This window comes from Symphalangus syndactylus, chromosome 16 (assembly GCF_028878055.3).
Source record: "Symphalangus syndactylus isolate Jambi chromosome 16, NHGRI_mSymSyn1-v2.1_pri, whole genome shotgun sequence".
Lineage (NCBI taxonomy): Eukaryota > Metazoa > Chordata > Mammalia > Primates > Hylobatidae > Symphalangus > Symphalangus syndactylus.
The window spans coordinates 45,731,120-45,745,932 of NC_072438.2; the positions used below are offsets into that span (position 1 = coordinate 45,731,120).

At 39.3% G+C, this 14,813-nt stretch overlaps 1 protein-coding gene across 4 annotated transcripts in view; it reads right to left on the reverse strand.

Moving 5' to 3' along the window:
- Positions 1-14,813, reverse strand: part of TMEM156 (transmembrane protein 156) — a 203,102-nt gene that overhangs the window by 53,379 nt on the left and 134,910 nt on the right. Inside the window, exon 1 of one of the 4 annotated variants that reach the window (XM_055246203.2) lies at positions 8,953-10,283. The exons of 2 other annotated variants lie outside the window; for them this stretch is intronic. In XM_055246203.2, the coding sequence (XP_055102178.1) occupies positions 8,953-9,040 (88 nt within the window). In that variant the 5' untranslated portion in view covers positions 9,041-10,283. Of the gene's footprint in view, positions 1-8,952; positions 10,284-14,813 lie in introns of those variants that run through there. One more of the 4 variants, XM_055246204.2, reaches the window with a different exon arrangement.

The window sequence follows — 14,813 nt, forward strand, 5'->3', positions numbered from 1 at the left end:
GCTGACCGTTTGTGTCCCCCTAAAATTCCAATATGATGGTATTTGAAGGTGGGGTCTGTGGGAGGTAATTAGGTCCTGAGAGTGGAGAGCTAATGGATGGGATTAGTGCCCTTATAAGAAGAGACCAGAGAGGTAACTAGTTATCTTTCCATCCTGTAAGAATACAAAGAAAAGTCAGCATTCTGCAACCCAGAAGAGGACCCTCATCAGAATCAACCATGCCGGCATACTGATCTTGGACTTCCAACCTCCAGAACTATAAAGGCTGTTGTTTACAAGCTACTCAGTCTACAGCACTTTGTTATAGCAGCCCAAGCTGACTAAGATACCCAGGTATTCCACGACTAGAGCGTTACTGAATAGAAGTGAAAACATATACCGACACAAACATTTGTACAATAATATTCATAGCAGCATATTTATAATAACCCAAACTGGAAATAACCCAATAGATAAAGGGACAAATGTTGTGTATTTATATAATGGAGTACTTTGCAACAAAAAGATAGGAGCTACTGAATCACTCAATAGCATGGATGAATCTCAAAAACATGCTAAGTAAAGAACCCAGACCAGGCCAGGCACGGTGTCTCACGCCTGTAATCCCAGCACTGTGGGAGGCCAAGGTGGGAGAATCACTTGAGGTCAGGAGTTCGAGACTAGCCTGGCCAACTTGGTGAAACCCATCTCTACTAAAAATACACACACACAAAAAAAAATCCAGGCATGGTGGTGGGCACCTGTAGTCCCAGTCACTCAGGAGGCTGAGGCAGGAGAATCGCTTGAACCCAGGAGGCAGAGGTTGCAGTGAGCTGAGATCGCACCACTGCACTCCAGCCTGGGTGACAGAGCGAGACTCCATCTCAAAAAAAAAAAAAAAAAAAAGCCAGACCAAAAATATTTAAATATTTACTGTGTGATAAGTCCATTTACATGAAATAGAAGAAGAGACAAAACTAATTTATGGTGACACAGGTCAGATGTTGCCTTGGGGATGCGGGAGGAGATTTGAAAGGAAAGAGCCAGAGGAATCTTTTGTTTGTTTGTTTGTTTTTTGAAATGGAGTCTTGCTCTTTCGCCCAGGCTGCAGTGACATGGCGCCATCTTGGCTCACTGCAACCTCCGCCCCCCTGGGTTCAAGTGATTCTCCTGCCTCAGCCTCTCAAGTAGCTGAAAATATAGGCACGTGACACCACGCCCAGCTAATGTTTGTATTTTTAGTAGAGATGGGGTTTCACCATGTTGGCCAGGCTGGTCTCTAACTCCTGACCTCCAGTGATCTGCCCGCCTCGGCCTCCCAAAGTCCTGGGATTACAGGCATGAGTCACCATGCCCGGCCGAGCCAGAGGAATCTTTACTGGGGTGATGTAAATCTGTATCTGGTATGTGATAGTAGTTACATAGGTGCACACGAATGTCAAAATTCATGAAAGTGAACACTTAAGATCTTTCCATAAAGAAAATGTGGTATTATATACACCATGGAATACTATGCAGCCACAAAAAAGAAACAGATCATGTCCTTTGCAGAAACATGGATGGAGCTGAAGGCCATTATACTTAGCAAAATAACACAGGAACAGGAAACCAAGTATCACATGTTCTCAATTATAAGTGGGAGCTAAATGATGAGAACACATACAGGGGAACAACAGACACTGGGGCCTACCAGAGGGTAGAGGGTGGGAGGAGAGAGAAGATCAGTAAAATAACTAATGAGTACTAGGCTCAATACCTAGATGATGAAATAATCTGTACAACAAACCCCCGTGACATGCGTTTACCTATATAACAAACCTGCACATGGAGCCCCTGAGCTTAAAATAAAAGATTTTTAAAAAGATCTTTCTATTTTATTGTATGTAAATTATGCCTGTTAAAAACATAGTCAATTATTTCTAAAAATCTTTCACATTATTAGTTATTCTATAGCATAATTCAGCAATTTAAAAATATTAGCTGCCAGGATAGGAGAGACCTTATGGTTTAGCTGCCTAATTTACAGAGACATTCATTAACATATGATGTTTTCCTTTGGTCACAGGTCTGTCGTCTTTAACAATTGGAATAGGCCAGGTGCAATGGCTCATGCCTGTAGTCCCAGCACTTTGGGAGCCTGAGGTGGGTGGATTGCCTAAGCTCGGGAGTTTGAAACCAGCCTGGATAACATGGCAAAACCCTGTCTGTACTGAAAACACAAAAAAGTAGCTGGGCATGGTGAGGGCTCCTGTAATCCCAGCTACTCAGCGGGCTGAGGCAGGAGAATCGCTTAAACCCGGGAGGCAGAAGTTACAGTGAGCTGAGATCGCACCACTGCACTCCAGCCTGGGCGACAGAGCAAGACTCTGTCTCAAAAAAAAAAAAAAAAGATTGGAATAAGCTCAAAAAGATTATCCACTTCATTAGCAAAAACTAGACTATGTTTCAATTTGGGGGCCAATCATTGAAGGCTCTCTGGTAATACTGAGCAGAAAAGGGGGAAAAACATATCATATTGTGTATGATGATATATCTGTAGTTTCAGCCAGATCAGGAGCAAGGGACTATGGATTTACTCATAGGATATTTGGGAAAGACCATTTGAAATGTTTGCTGGAGGCAGGGAGCAAAGTTTGGGATAATTTTTAACATACCATAGCAATATTTGAAAGGCAGGCTTGAGACATAGGAGACTGCTCATTTTACTTGTCAAAATAAGAGAAGTAAATGAATATTATGAAATTCTCTGTAGATAAAGAAAATGGCAGGAAAATGACTCAGTGTAAAAAGACATATATCTTCAAGTAAAATATTCTGCAAAATAAATTTCACACGCTAGCACAACCTAAAATTTCTAGGTTTGTGATGAAATTTAATCTTTCAAAAATATGAGGATAACACTTGGCCTGCCTAAATCACAAGGTGTTTGTGAACGTCAGATCAGAAATGCCTCCTTCAAGGTTTTCTTTTGATTTCCTTAACAGCATGATTCAGCAAGTTTGCTCCCTCAACAGATATTCATTGAGTGCCCCTAATGTGACAGACACTCTCTTAACTGCTTGAAACACATCAGTGAACAAAGCAGACAAAACCTCGGTTTCATGGAGCTTACATTCTATTTGGAGAAATCAGATAATTTTTAAAAATGCATAATAAATAAATCATATAGGTGATGAAATATAAGTGATAAGTGAAAAGAAACAGAACAGTGTTAAGGGGAAGATATACCACCATATGAATGTTTTAGATAAAGTCTTTTTCTTCTATTAAAGCAAAAAAAAAAAATGCTACTCAGGAGGCTGAGGTGGGAGGATCATTTGAACCCAAGAATTAGAGTCCAGCCTGGACCATAAAGCAAGACCCTGTCTCTCTTAAAAAATTTTTTAAACAATTAAAAAGCAAAAGAGATATACTAAGAGAGCATTTATCCACCAAAACAACGAGACAAGCAGTTAGAAAGCAACCTAAGCAAGGGTTGTTGGTAGGTATTGCAACCTAACAAATTAGAGAATAAAGCCAGTTCTGTCAAAGTGATGAAAAGCGTTATATTTAACACATTTCTTTGCCAATACTTAGTGCCTAAAATATATACATGAAAATATCGTGTCCATTAGTAGCCATTTTAAAACTGTAATGATTCAGAAAATTCAATAAGAAACAAAATCTGGCCGGGTGTGGTGGCTCACACCTGTAATCCCAGCACTCTGGGAGGCTGAGGCGGGTGGATCACTTGAGATCAGGAGTTCAAGACCAGCCTGGCCAACATAGCAAAGCTCTATCTCTACTAAAAATACAAAAATTAGCTGGATGTGGTGGTGCGTGCCTGTAGTCCCAGCTACTCGGGAGGCTGAAGTAGGAAAATGGCTTGAACCCAGGGGTTGGAGGTTGCAGTGAGCCAAGATCATGCCACTGCACTCCAGCCTGGATGACAAAGTAAGACGTCTCAAAAATAAGTAAATAAATAAATAACAATTTTTAAAAAGAAGCAAAATCTTACCACAAAGTACACTTATCCATCTAGTTTTATTCCTTCTTTCTAAAGATTTTCAGAACATTCTCTTGAGAATGATGCTGCACCATGAGTAGAAATATTTGATACATTACAGTGAACTATTATTTTGTAAAATATATGTCAAAGTACTTGGCATATTACTGGCACATGTAAATGTATTTGTTAAAATAAAAAAATAGTTTAAATAGTCATAAGGCCTTATTGGGGATTACTGATTAAATATTTATGAATAAGAAAAAGAGCATTCATTTTTGAGAACTAGAATAACACTTTCAGGAAATTAATTGCAATTACCCTTGATGTGGTGGTCATTATAATATAGACTTAAACACTGTGAACACATGCTCGTATTATGTCAGTTTATCCTATAGTTCCTTTATCCTTTGTTTTCTTCAATTTCACTGTTCATTATACCACCATTTCCATCACAAAGTGTGAAATAGAAGGGGAAATAAAAGCTGGTAAACAGAGTTTATGTCAGTTTGGCTCTTAAAAGAAAGTGAGGAAGTCAAAACAGCTAGATAAAATTAGGTCTGAGGTGTTTTCATCTATGATATTCCTTTTTTTTTTTTTTTTTTTTTGAGACGGAGTCTTGCTCTGTCACTCAGGCTGGAGTGCAATGGGGTGATCTCAGCTCACTGCAACCTCTACCTCCCAGGCTCAAGCGATTCTCCTGCCTTAGCCTCCAGAGTAGCTGGGATTACAGGCACACGCCACCACCATGCCCAGCTAATTTTCTTTTTCTTTCTGTCTTATTTTTTTCTTTTTTTTTTTTTTTGAGAAGGAGTCTCGCTTTATCCACAAGGCTGGAGTGCAGTGGCATAATCTCGGCTCACTGCAACCTCCGCCTCCCGGATTCAAGTGATTCTCCTGTTTCAGCCTCCAGAGTAGCTGGGATGACAGGTGCGCACTGCCATGCCCGGCTAATTTTTAGTTTTTTAGTAGAGACAGGGTTTCACCATTTTGGCCAGGCCGGTCTTGAACTCCTGACCTCAAGTGATCCACCCACCTCGGCCTCCCAAAGTACTGGGATTACACCGTGCCTGGCCCCAGCTAGTTTTTTGTATGGTTAATAGAGACGGGGTTTCACCATGTTGATCAGGCTGGTCTCGAACTCCTGACCTCAGGTGATCCACCCGCCTGAGCCTCCCAAAGTTCTGGGATTACAGGCGTGAGCCACCGCACCCAGCCTCATCTGTGCTATTCCTATCCTGTATTGCCACAAATCACTGGGAGTACACTTGTGTGACTCACTGCAATTGCCACTTTCAGGAACTATTGATATACTGATATGAGAATATTTTATTTAATAATCGTCATCATTTCTTCTCTTGAAAAGTGCTTTTGCAAGCAGATAAGAAGGAATACAAGGTGATCATTCGAACTCTGACAATTATTTATTTCTCTTTGCAAATGGAAATACAAGGAACGTCCTCCCAAAGACTGACATGGAAGCAATATTTATGTTCCCATTGCATCTTGTTTACATCCCTGTTTTAGTTAATTCCTGTATTTTATTTAGTTGTTTGTCAGTCAGTTGTCCTCCCGACTGAAAACTCCTTGATGGAAGAGTTGCCTTTCATTTTTGTAGCCCCAGGTTTCTAGCACAGGTGAAAGAATAAATAAATAAAAGATCACTGGGATTTACATGAGGGTTAGCCAAGTTCTCTCTTAAACACTGTAAGTCCAACAAAAACAGGTTGGAAAGTCTCTTATTTGGGAGTAAGCTAGCTCCCTTAATTGCAAGAAGCTCTGAATCAAAATATATCCACCACTCCCTTTTGTATCTCCATTATCTACATGTAATATAAATGCATCAAACCATTATATTAACTACTATATCTTAGCTGCCTTTCAAATCAATGGAAAGGTTACAAAACACTGCTGTAAAATAGGTTATCTTGCTAGTAGTGCATACCCAATGCAAACCCATTATAAGTCTCACACAGTGTTGAAGTAGCTCCCTTTTTTGGTAAAGTTAGACTGAATAGCTTATACTGTATAATTGTGATAATGGAATATTCCTACTAATAATTACTCAGAGACTCAGATACATTCTTGATGAAAAATGATCAAACAAGGTGCTTTATTTTTAACTTAGGACTTCAGAGGGCTTATTATTTTGAAATCAAATCTATTAAATCTCATGAGTATATTATTCCTCATTAAGATTCCTTTTGAATTCATTTGACATGTTAAAGACAGGGTATCAGTGAATAACTTATAAGTAAAAGTTATTTTATAATATTTATCTTAGAAATTAAAGTGAATAGAACACGAGAAAAAATGAAAAAAAAAAGGCAAGAAACTAATGGAGTAAGACTAGGCAGCAGAATTTCACAAGGTTAATTGTAGCACTTCTAGAACACTCTTAGCTTACCATCAAATAATTTTACTAGCTATTTTATTTAGTATTAGTTGTCAATTTAACTCATTTCATAGGTCAACTATTATTGTGATTAAGAACTAAGTTTTAAAAACCAGACAATTATGTCCAAGTTTTCTTCATTTAATCAATATGGGACTATATTAAATGAGGCTATAAAAAGATGTTCCTGGCGATCCATAAACCATTATAAAAATATAACGGTTTTTATTATTATTATTTTATTATTATTACACAATTGCATGTGTATAACACTTTGCCTAGTAATCAACTTTTTGTTTATGGCAGCTCTGTGCAAAATTCCTTCAACCACTAAATAATGTAAAAGAAGACAGTGGTTTTTGAACATTTTTGTTTGTTGGCCCCAAGTAGGGTTCCTTTGAAACAAAATTCCCCAATAAATCCACCTGAGTGGGGTGGTATGTGCCTGTAGTCCCAGCTGCTTGGGGACTGAGGCAGGAGGATTGCTTGAGCCCAGGAGTCAGCCTAGGCAACATACCAAGACCGTGTCTCTTAAAAAAAAAAAAAATCCATCAACCCAGAAAGAGTTTGGAGTAATATCTATGCTGTTCTTGGACCAGGAGAAGAGAAACAACTATTTTCAGTTTGGGAAGGCAGTAAAGGCAGTATTGGGAGCTGATGTAACCAGTTTTGCAAGCAAGAGAACAAACATCATTATAAATGATGGTTGACTATTGACAAGATGAAGAAGAACTGACACTTTACTATTAGGCCAAAGAAGTTGGCTAAGATAGATGTTATAAGAGCTCTTTCTTCTACCCACCAATAGAAGGGGCTCCCATCTGTCCCCCACTAAGAATTTCTCTGTGCTTCATCTATCTTCTTTCTGCTCACCACTGCCCCAGAAGGCCATGCTTCTCACTTTGAGAAACAAAAACTAAAAGAACTACGTGTCTGCCCCAAAATGAAAACCTTTAACATGCTCCTGTAGTCACCAGTTCTCATAAATACTAACCAATAGTTAATTAAGTCATTTTTGGGATGCTTACCTGGTTTTTATTAGATCCAACCTGATTTTTAAGAGGTGCTAGGTGCAGATAGATAGATGATAGATGATGATTGATAGATAGATAGATAGATAGATAGATAGATGATAGATAGATAGAACCTACTCCGGATAACTATCAAATGAGCTTACTCTCAGCCCACAATATCTTAAAAATAGATTATCTTTATTCTAACTATTCTCTTTATAACACATTTTCACCCAGTGGAATCAAGCGCTGAAAATATGTGCTATGATTGCTTCATCTAAGTAACATAATGCCAGAAAACCAAATTGTAATCATAGTGTTTATTTAGCAAAAATATTTTTAACTTGCTACTTAGCATCATGTAAAGGCAACATCAAATAATCACTGAAATATGTCATCAAATATAATTAGCAAAAATATTTTTATCTGGCTATTTAGCAATACATATATGCAACAATAAATATTCATTGCAGCAAATCATCAAATATGAGTTTTTCTCTGATTTTAATCAAATTCATATAAAGACTATTTAATGATAGAATACAGCCTTTTGTTTTCACCTTTTCTTCTTATTAAATGCTAGGGAGCACAATTACCATCCAAATACTCACATTAATAAATTTTCAAGTCCTTTGCTAACATATCAGAATAGTTTAAATTTATACCTATTTATTTTCCTAATCTAGGTTTCAGCAATTATATCACAATTTTCTGAAATGTTCACAAAGTTAATTTTGTTCCATTTTTCTCCAGTTACAAATGCATACACACACATCTGATTAAATTTCCACTCACCTTATTTTAATTGTATTTTCAAAATATATAAATGCTTTTTCTTGTCAAAAGGTGACGGTAAGTTATCTGTGTAAAATAGTTGTAGTAAAGGGAATTCTAGCATTTTTAACACAATAAATATCACTTTCTTCATTAAAGAATTCCAAAATGTAAAAGCATACTTAAAGCTGCTTTGGGCCAGGCGCAGTGGCACAAGCCTGTAATCTCAGCACTTTGGGAGGCCGAGGTGGGTGGATCATGAGGTCAGGAGTTCAAGACCAGCCTGGCCAACATGGTGAAACTGCATCTGTACTAAAAATACAAAAATTAGCCAGGCGTGGTGGTGGGCGCAGCTACTCGGGAGGCTGAGGCAGGAGAATTGCTTGAACGTGGCAGGTGGAGGTTGCAGTGAGCCAAGATTGGGCCATTGCACTCCAGCCTGAGCGACAGAGTAAGACTCTGTCTCAGAAAAAAAAAAAAAAAAAAAAAAGCTGCTTTGAAGAAAGTGTTTCAAAGAGCAAAATCATGATGCGATTATTGTAATCTCAATGTCTAAAATCTAGACTACAGATTTTAAATACTTTCATTTTTAGGTATGCTATGATAATTAAGTACTATGATTTAGGTTACTGTACTATATAACAGTCAACTAAAATTGCAATCTTGTTTTATTTTATTAGTTTTTCAGATCTAGAACTTCAGCCTATGCAGCATGTGTCCAAAAAGAGGATCTTTTCTGTAACCACTAGCTGACACTAATTTTTTAAAATTAAGAAAGGAAAGCTAGTTTACAATTACATACTCACCTTTCGGTGTCTTGAAATATTCCGGCAAAATTAAAATGAATGTGATCACTATTGCCACAAATAATTTAAGGAGGGCTGTTTTTGTCATGTCTCTTCACATGACACAAATGTGTTCCCTTCCAGTACATTCATGGTATGTTGCTTCCTGCTTTAAGTTTCATCTCTGCAGTACTTTAGGTTAATGCAATTCACCTCATACTCACTTCCTTATGAGTAAGACTTAAAAAAAAAAAGTCTTGAACTGAGACTTCACTTTTGAGTCACTTTCCATTAAAAAAAAAAAAAAAAACTACCCCCCAATAAGCACTTTCAAACCATTTATTTATCTTTCTAAGCAAGAAAGGTAAACGATCTCAAGAAGAAAGGGGATCTTCTCCCCACCCAATTTATAAATATAAACCCACAATATACTCACAAAAATAAAACAGTGGGCTGGGCGAAGTGGCTCACATCTGTAATCCCAGCACTTTGGGAGGCCAAGTCGCAGAAGGATCACTTGAGGTCAGGAGTTTGAGTCCAGACTGGTCAACAGAGCAAGACCTCCTCTCTACAAAAATAATTGTAATATAGCTAGGTGTGGTGGTGCACTCCTGTAGTCCCAGCTACTCAGGAAGCTGAGTATCACTTGAACCCAGGAATTTGAGACTGCAGTGAGCCATGACAGGCCACTGCACTCCAGCCTGGGTGACAGAGTGAGATCCCTTCTCAAGAGAGAAAGAAATAAAAGGGTGAATGTCAGTCATGTCTAGGTTGCATGGACATCACTCATTCATTTACTTATTAAATGATTGTCGATCCTGTTTGGTGCCAGGTGCTGTGCTGAATTCTGGTGTTCAGAAAATAGTTCATCTAGAAGATAGAAACATTTTAACCATTGCCAATTTAAAAGGAAAAAAAAGTATTGTTTAATTTGCATTTCTTTGGTTGATAGTAATTCTAAACATTTTTAATATTTGCTGGCAATTTGAATTTCTTTTGTTAATTGCATGTTCACGTCTTTTATTGCAGCATTTATATCCTTCCTGTTGATCTGTAAGACTTTTTTCTCTATTGAGAATATGAAATCTTTGCATATGTTTTGCAAACATTTTTCCCAGGTTGTCATTTGCCTTTTCATTTTGTATATGGTGGGAGTTTTTCCACCCAACTATTTTGTAACAGATTATAAAATACGTACTTAAAAGTTTTATGCAGAGAAACACAGTTCTTCATTGTATTTCTAATATTACACGAAATAATGCATAGTTTATCAACTAATCATTTATTCTTTTGTTTTTGTTTTTTGTTTTTTGAAACAGAGTCTCAATCTGTCTCCAGACTGGAGTGCAGTGGCGCAATCTTGGCTCACTGCAACCTCTGCCTCCTGGATCCAAGCGATCCTCCTGCCTCAGCCTCCTGAGTAGCTGAGACTACAGGCACGCACCACCACACCCAGCTAATTTTTTGTATTTTTAGTAGAGACGGGGTTTCACCATGTTAGCCAGGATGGTCTCGACCTATTGACCTCGTGATCTGCCCACCTCAGCCTCCCAAAGTGCTGGGATTACAGGCGTGAGCCACCAAGCCTGGTCTCATTTATTCTTAAATACAAAGTTTACTTGCAGCCTGATTCTGGCTTCCTGAAATGCATCAAAACTTGGTTATCTCCCTTGAAGTGGCAACATCTGACTCTCTAACATCCTGTTAGGGTTGATGATAATACTAATGGCCCACATCTCCATAGTTTTGTTTTATAATTTCCAAAGCACTTTTACAAATATTAGATTTTTTTTAAAAACACAAATATTAGATTATAAAGGGATTCTAGGAACTGCTAGAAATGGCTACAAATCTGCAATTACTTACCCGCTGCAAGCTTCTCCTTCCTATTTCAACGAAGGAATAAGAGATTAACGAATCTCAAACACAAGAGGTTGTTGCTGCTACACTAGTGTTTAACTTTCCTAAGTCTTATATTTCATATCTGAGATCTGCGTTCTCAAAAATACTTTAATGTGTTTATATTTCTAATCAAGACCAAACGTCTTAATTAAATAATTATGCATTCTGTGTTAGATACAAATGTTTAAAATTGAGAGGATCTTTTATATCAAGGAGGTGCTCTACCCCAGGAAAGCAAAAGCAATATGCTTTTTAGAAAATTATAAATAGCAGCCTTAAAAAGGATAGTTTAAATTTAACTTCTACATATTTATTAATATATGAAATATACACTTGTATATACTTTATATGAGTAATTTTTTTTCCTAGTTGAAACTGTCCTCTATCCCTTCACTATATTCTGTGGAAAGGTCTTTATTGGATCAACAACAGCAGCAACAATTGATGGCATTTATTGAACATTTACTATGTGCTACTGCAGTGTTGAATGTTTTGTATGAATTATTTTATCCAATTCCCCAGCAACTCTCTGAGGGAGTTGCTGTTATTCCAATTGGATAGACAAAGAATATGGGGTATAGCGAAGTCAAGTAAGGGCTCAAAAGTCACATAGTTAATAAAGGGTAAAGCTAGGTGTCCAACCTAGCTCTCAGCCCAACACTCCATTATACCTCCACTGTCAGGCTGTGTGGGAACATTTGTCAAGAAGGGCCACTTACAAAATAATAATCATAGCGAACACCAATACAGTTTTTACCATGTGCCTGATGCTGCACTAACCCAGGGTTTCTCACCAGTGGCGCTATTGATATTTTGGGACAGGTCATTCTGTGTCGTGGGGGATATCCTGTACATTGTAGGATGTTCAACAGCTGGTTCCAGTAGTAGCCCTCTCCACCCCAGTTTTTATTTTTTTAATAAAAAAAACAAAATTAGGAGACAGGGTCTCTATCACTTATGCGTGAGTGCACTGGCATGATCATGGCTTGCTGTAGCCTCGAACTCCCAGGCCCAAGCAATCCTCCCACCTCAGCCTCCTGAGTAGCTGGGACAATAAGCATGTGCCACCAGGCTTGGCTAATTTTAAATTTTTGTAGAGATGGGACCTCACTATATTACCCAGGCTGGTCTCAAACCCCTGGCCTCAAGCAATCATCCCACCTCAACCTTCCAAAGTGCTGCGATTATAGGCATGAACACCACACCTGGCCTCCCCGCCCCAGTTTTGACAAACAAAAGAAAAAAAATGTTTCCAGATATTGCCAGATGTCCCTGGGGTGACAAAATAGCTCCCAGGTGAGAACCACTGCATGAAACACTTCACTTATATTAGGTCATTTAAAAATTTTTTTTTATTTCCATAGATTTTTGGGGATCATATGAGTCAGTTCTTTACTGGTGATTTGTGAAATTTTGGTGCACCCAACACCTGAGCAGTAAACACTGAGCCCAATTTGTAGCATTTAATTTTTGTAACCACCTTACGAAATAGTTACTATCATTATTTCCATTTTAGTCACTTCAGGCCAGTTCTATTCTAGGTAACCTAATCAGCCTGAAAGTAAACTTAAAAGACAATCCATAACCTGGATCAGCCTAATTACTTATTTTTCTTTTCTTTTTTTTATTTTTGAGACAGGGTCTTGCTCTTTTGCCCAGGCTGGAGTGCAGTGGCAAAATCAAGGCTCACTGCAACCTCGACCTCCTTGGCTCACGCAATCCTCCCAACTCGGCTTCCTGAGTAGCTGAGACTACAGGCACACATCACCAGGCCCAGCTAATTTTTGTATTTTTTATTTTGCATTTGTATTTGTATTTTAGAGAAGGGGTTTCGCCATGTTGGCCAGGCTGGTCTCAAACTCCTAGGCTCAAGTGATCCACTCAGCCTCCCAAAATGCTGGGATTACAGGCGTGAGCCACCGCACCTGGCCCCTAATTACTCCTAATTGTGTTACTGGCAGATAGTCATCTACTTTGGCAACACAGCAATTCTTAGATTAACACATTTTTGTGGGGAAGAATAATCTCTTTTTAACAAGGTCTACCTGAGTATGGAGAGGGTCCCCGGAAATTCCAGTATCCTCGTTCATTTTGTGATTCATTCAAAAAATATTTACCGAACACTTACAAGACACCAGGCAGCGTCCTGAACCCTGGAGATCTAGCAGCAAGCAGGCAAGGTTCTCGCGCTCACATTCTAGTGAGAGTATACATTCCAATGAGAAAGAGTAATTAAGTAAATAATAATTTATTTTCAGTTAATGTGGGTGTTCTGAAAAAAAAATCGGGCAAAGTATGAGGGTGAGATGTGCCAGCAGAAAGTTGGGCAGAGCACATGTTGGTTTAAATAAGGATGTTACTGAAGGCCTTGTCATTAATACAACACTTGGGAAAAGGCAAAACCACAGAGACAGAAAATAGATCAGTGGTTGCCAGAGGCTGGAGAGAGAGGGAGGGGTTAATGACAACGGGACATAAGGGAATTTTTAGGGTGATGGAAATGTTCTACATCTTGATTATGGTGGTGATTATACAACTGTGTGTTAGTCGAAATTCTAGAACTGTACCCTAAAGAAGGATGTACATCATTTACTGTATATACATTATAATTTAATAAACATAATTCTGTCTCTCTCCACTCACATAGGCTGTTTGCTATTTTAGAAACAGATAATTAAGAAAGGGGCTGTGGTGTCTGTGAGGCTGGCGGCTCTCCCCTGGGCTGGAGCTTGAACTTAATAGAGCGGAAATCCAGAGAGAACCTCTGAGCAGGCCAACAGGAGACAGCAGTGGTACCTTCAGTGACTGTGGCAAGGTTACTGCAAAGAACTCCATGACATGAGTGCACACAGGAGGTCACCCTTCAGCAGCCAGGTTGAGTCAGCCAGGCTGACCTGGAAGCACAGTCAGCCCCTCAGAGAACCGGAAAAGGTGCTCAGCACTGCTCAGACCCCAGGCAGTGGGTCAGTGAGCTGCCTCATCTTTGTTCACTCAGTGCATTTCTTTTTTATCATTATTATTTTGTTTTTTTGAGATGGAGTTTCACTCTTGTTGCAGTGAGTGCGATCTCAGCTCCCTGCAACCTCCGCCTTCCAGGTTTAGGCGATTCTCTTGCCTCAGCCTCCGGGGTAGCTGGGATTACAGGCGTGCGCCAGCATGCCTGGCTAATTTTTGTATTTTTAGTAGAGACGGGGTTTCATCATGTGGACCAGGCTGGTCTTGAACTCCTGACCTCAGGTGATCCACCTGCCTCGGCCTCCCAAAGTGCTGGGATTACAGGCGTGAGCCACTGTGCCTGGTCCACTCAGTGCATTTCTTCTCTAAGTGGAGAAATATGGTTTGACCTGCCACCACTGGGTTTAGAATCCTCAATGGGTAGAGTTTGCCCCAGGCTCTCACACTCAGGCCTCCTGAGACGTGGCTGGCCTTCTCATGCCCAGCACACAGGGCTGCTTGGCCAATAGTGTCCTGACTCCCATCACCTGTGGCTGGAAAGGCAGTTTGTTTTCCCTAACAAAATCCCCTGCACTGAGATTGCAGCCTAGACAGGAAAGAACCTGTTGGAGCCTCTTTTCTCAAAAGAACTATGAGTCAGCCTTGTCTGCCTAGCTGTATCGTCACAGAGTGGGGGGGGGGGGGCGGGGCAAGGAGGAAAAACCACCCTGGAATGGATTCTGGGACCACTGTGGTATATTTCAGCCTCTGGGAACAAAGTCTGGCAATCGAACCACAGAATTCATTATCTTGTTAATTACATGCATAAAGAGACAGAAAAGCATAACCAAAACATTCTTCATGATGGTAAATATAACAACCATTGAATATGTACGAGATAAAGTAAAATAAATTGCTCAGAGTCTGAAAGTATCAGGCCTAATAGATCCAGTCTCAGATAAAAAGAACTGGCTGCAACAAGAGAGCCCGTCTGACTCTAAGTAATAATACCATTTCTTGGTTTTCTTGGAGATAGAGCAGAGGAG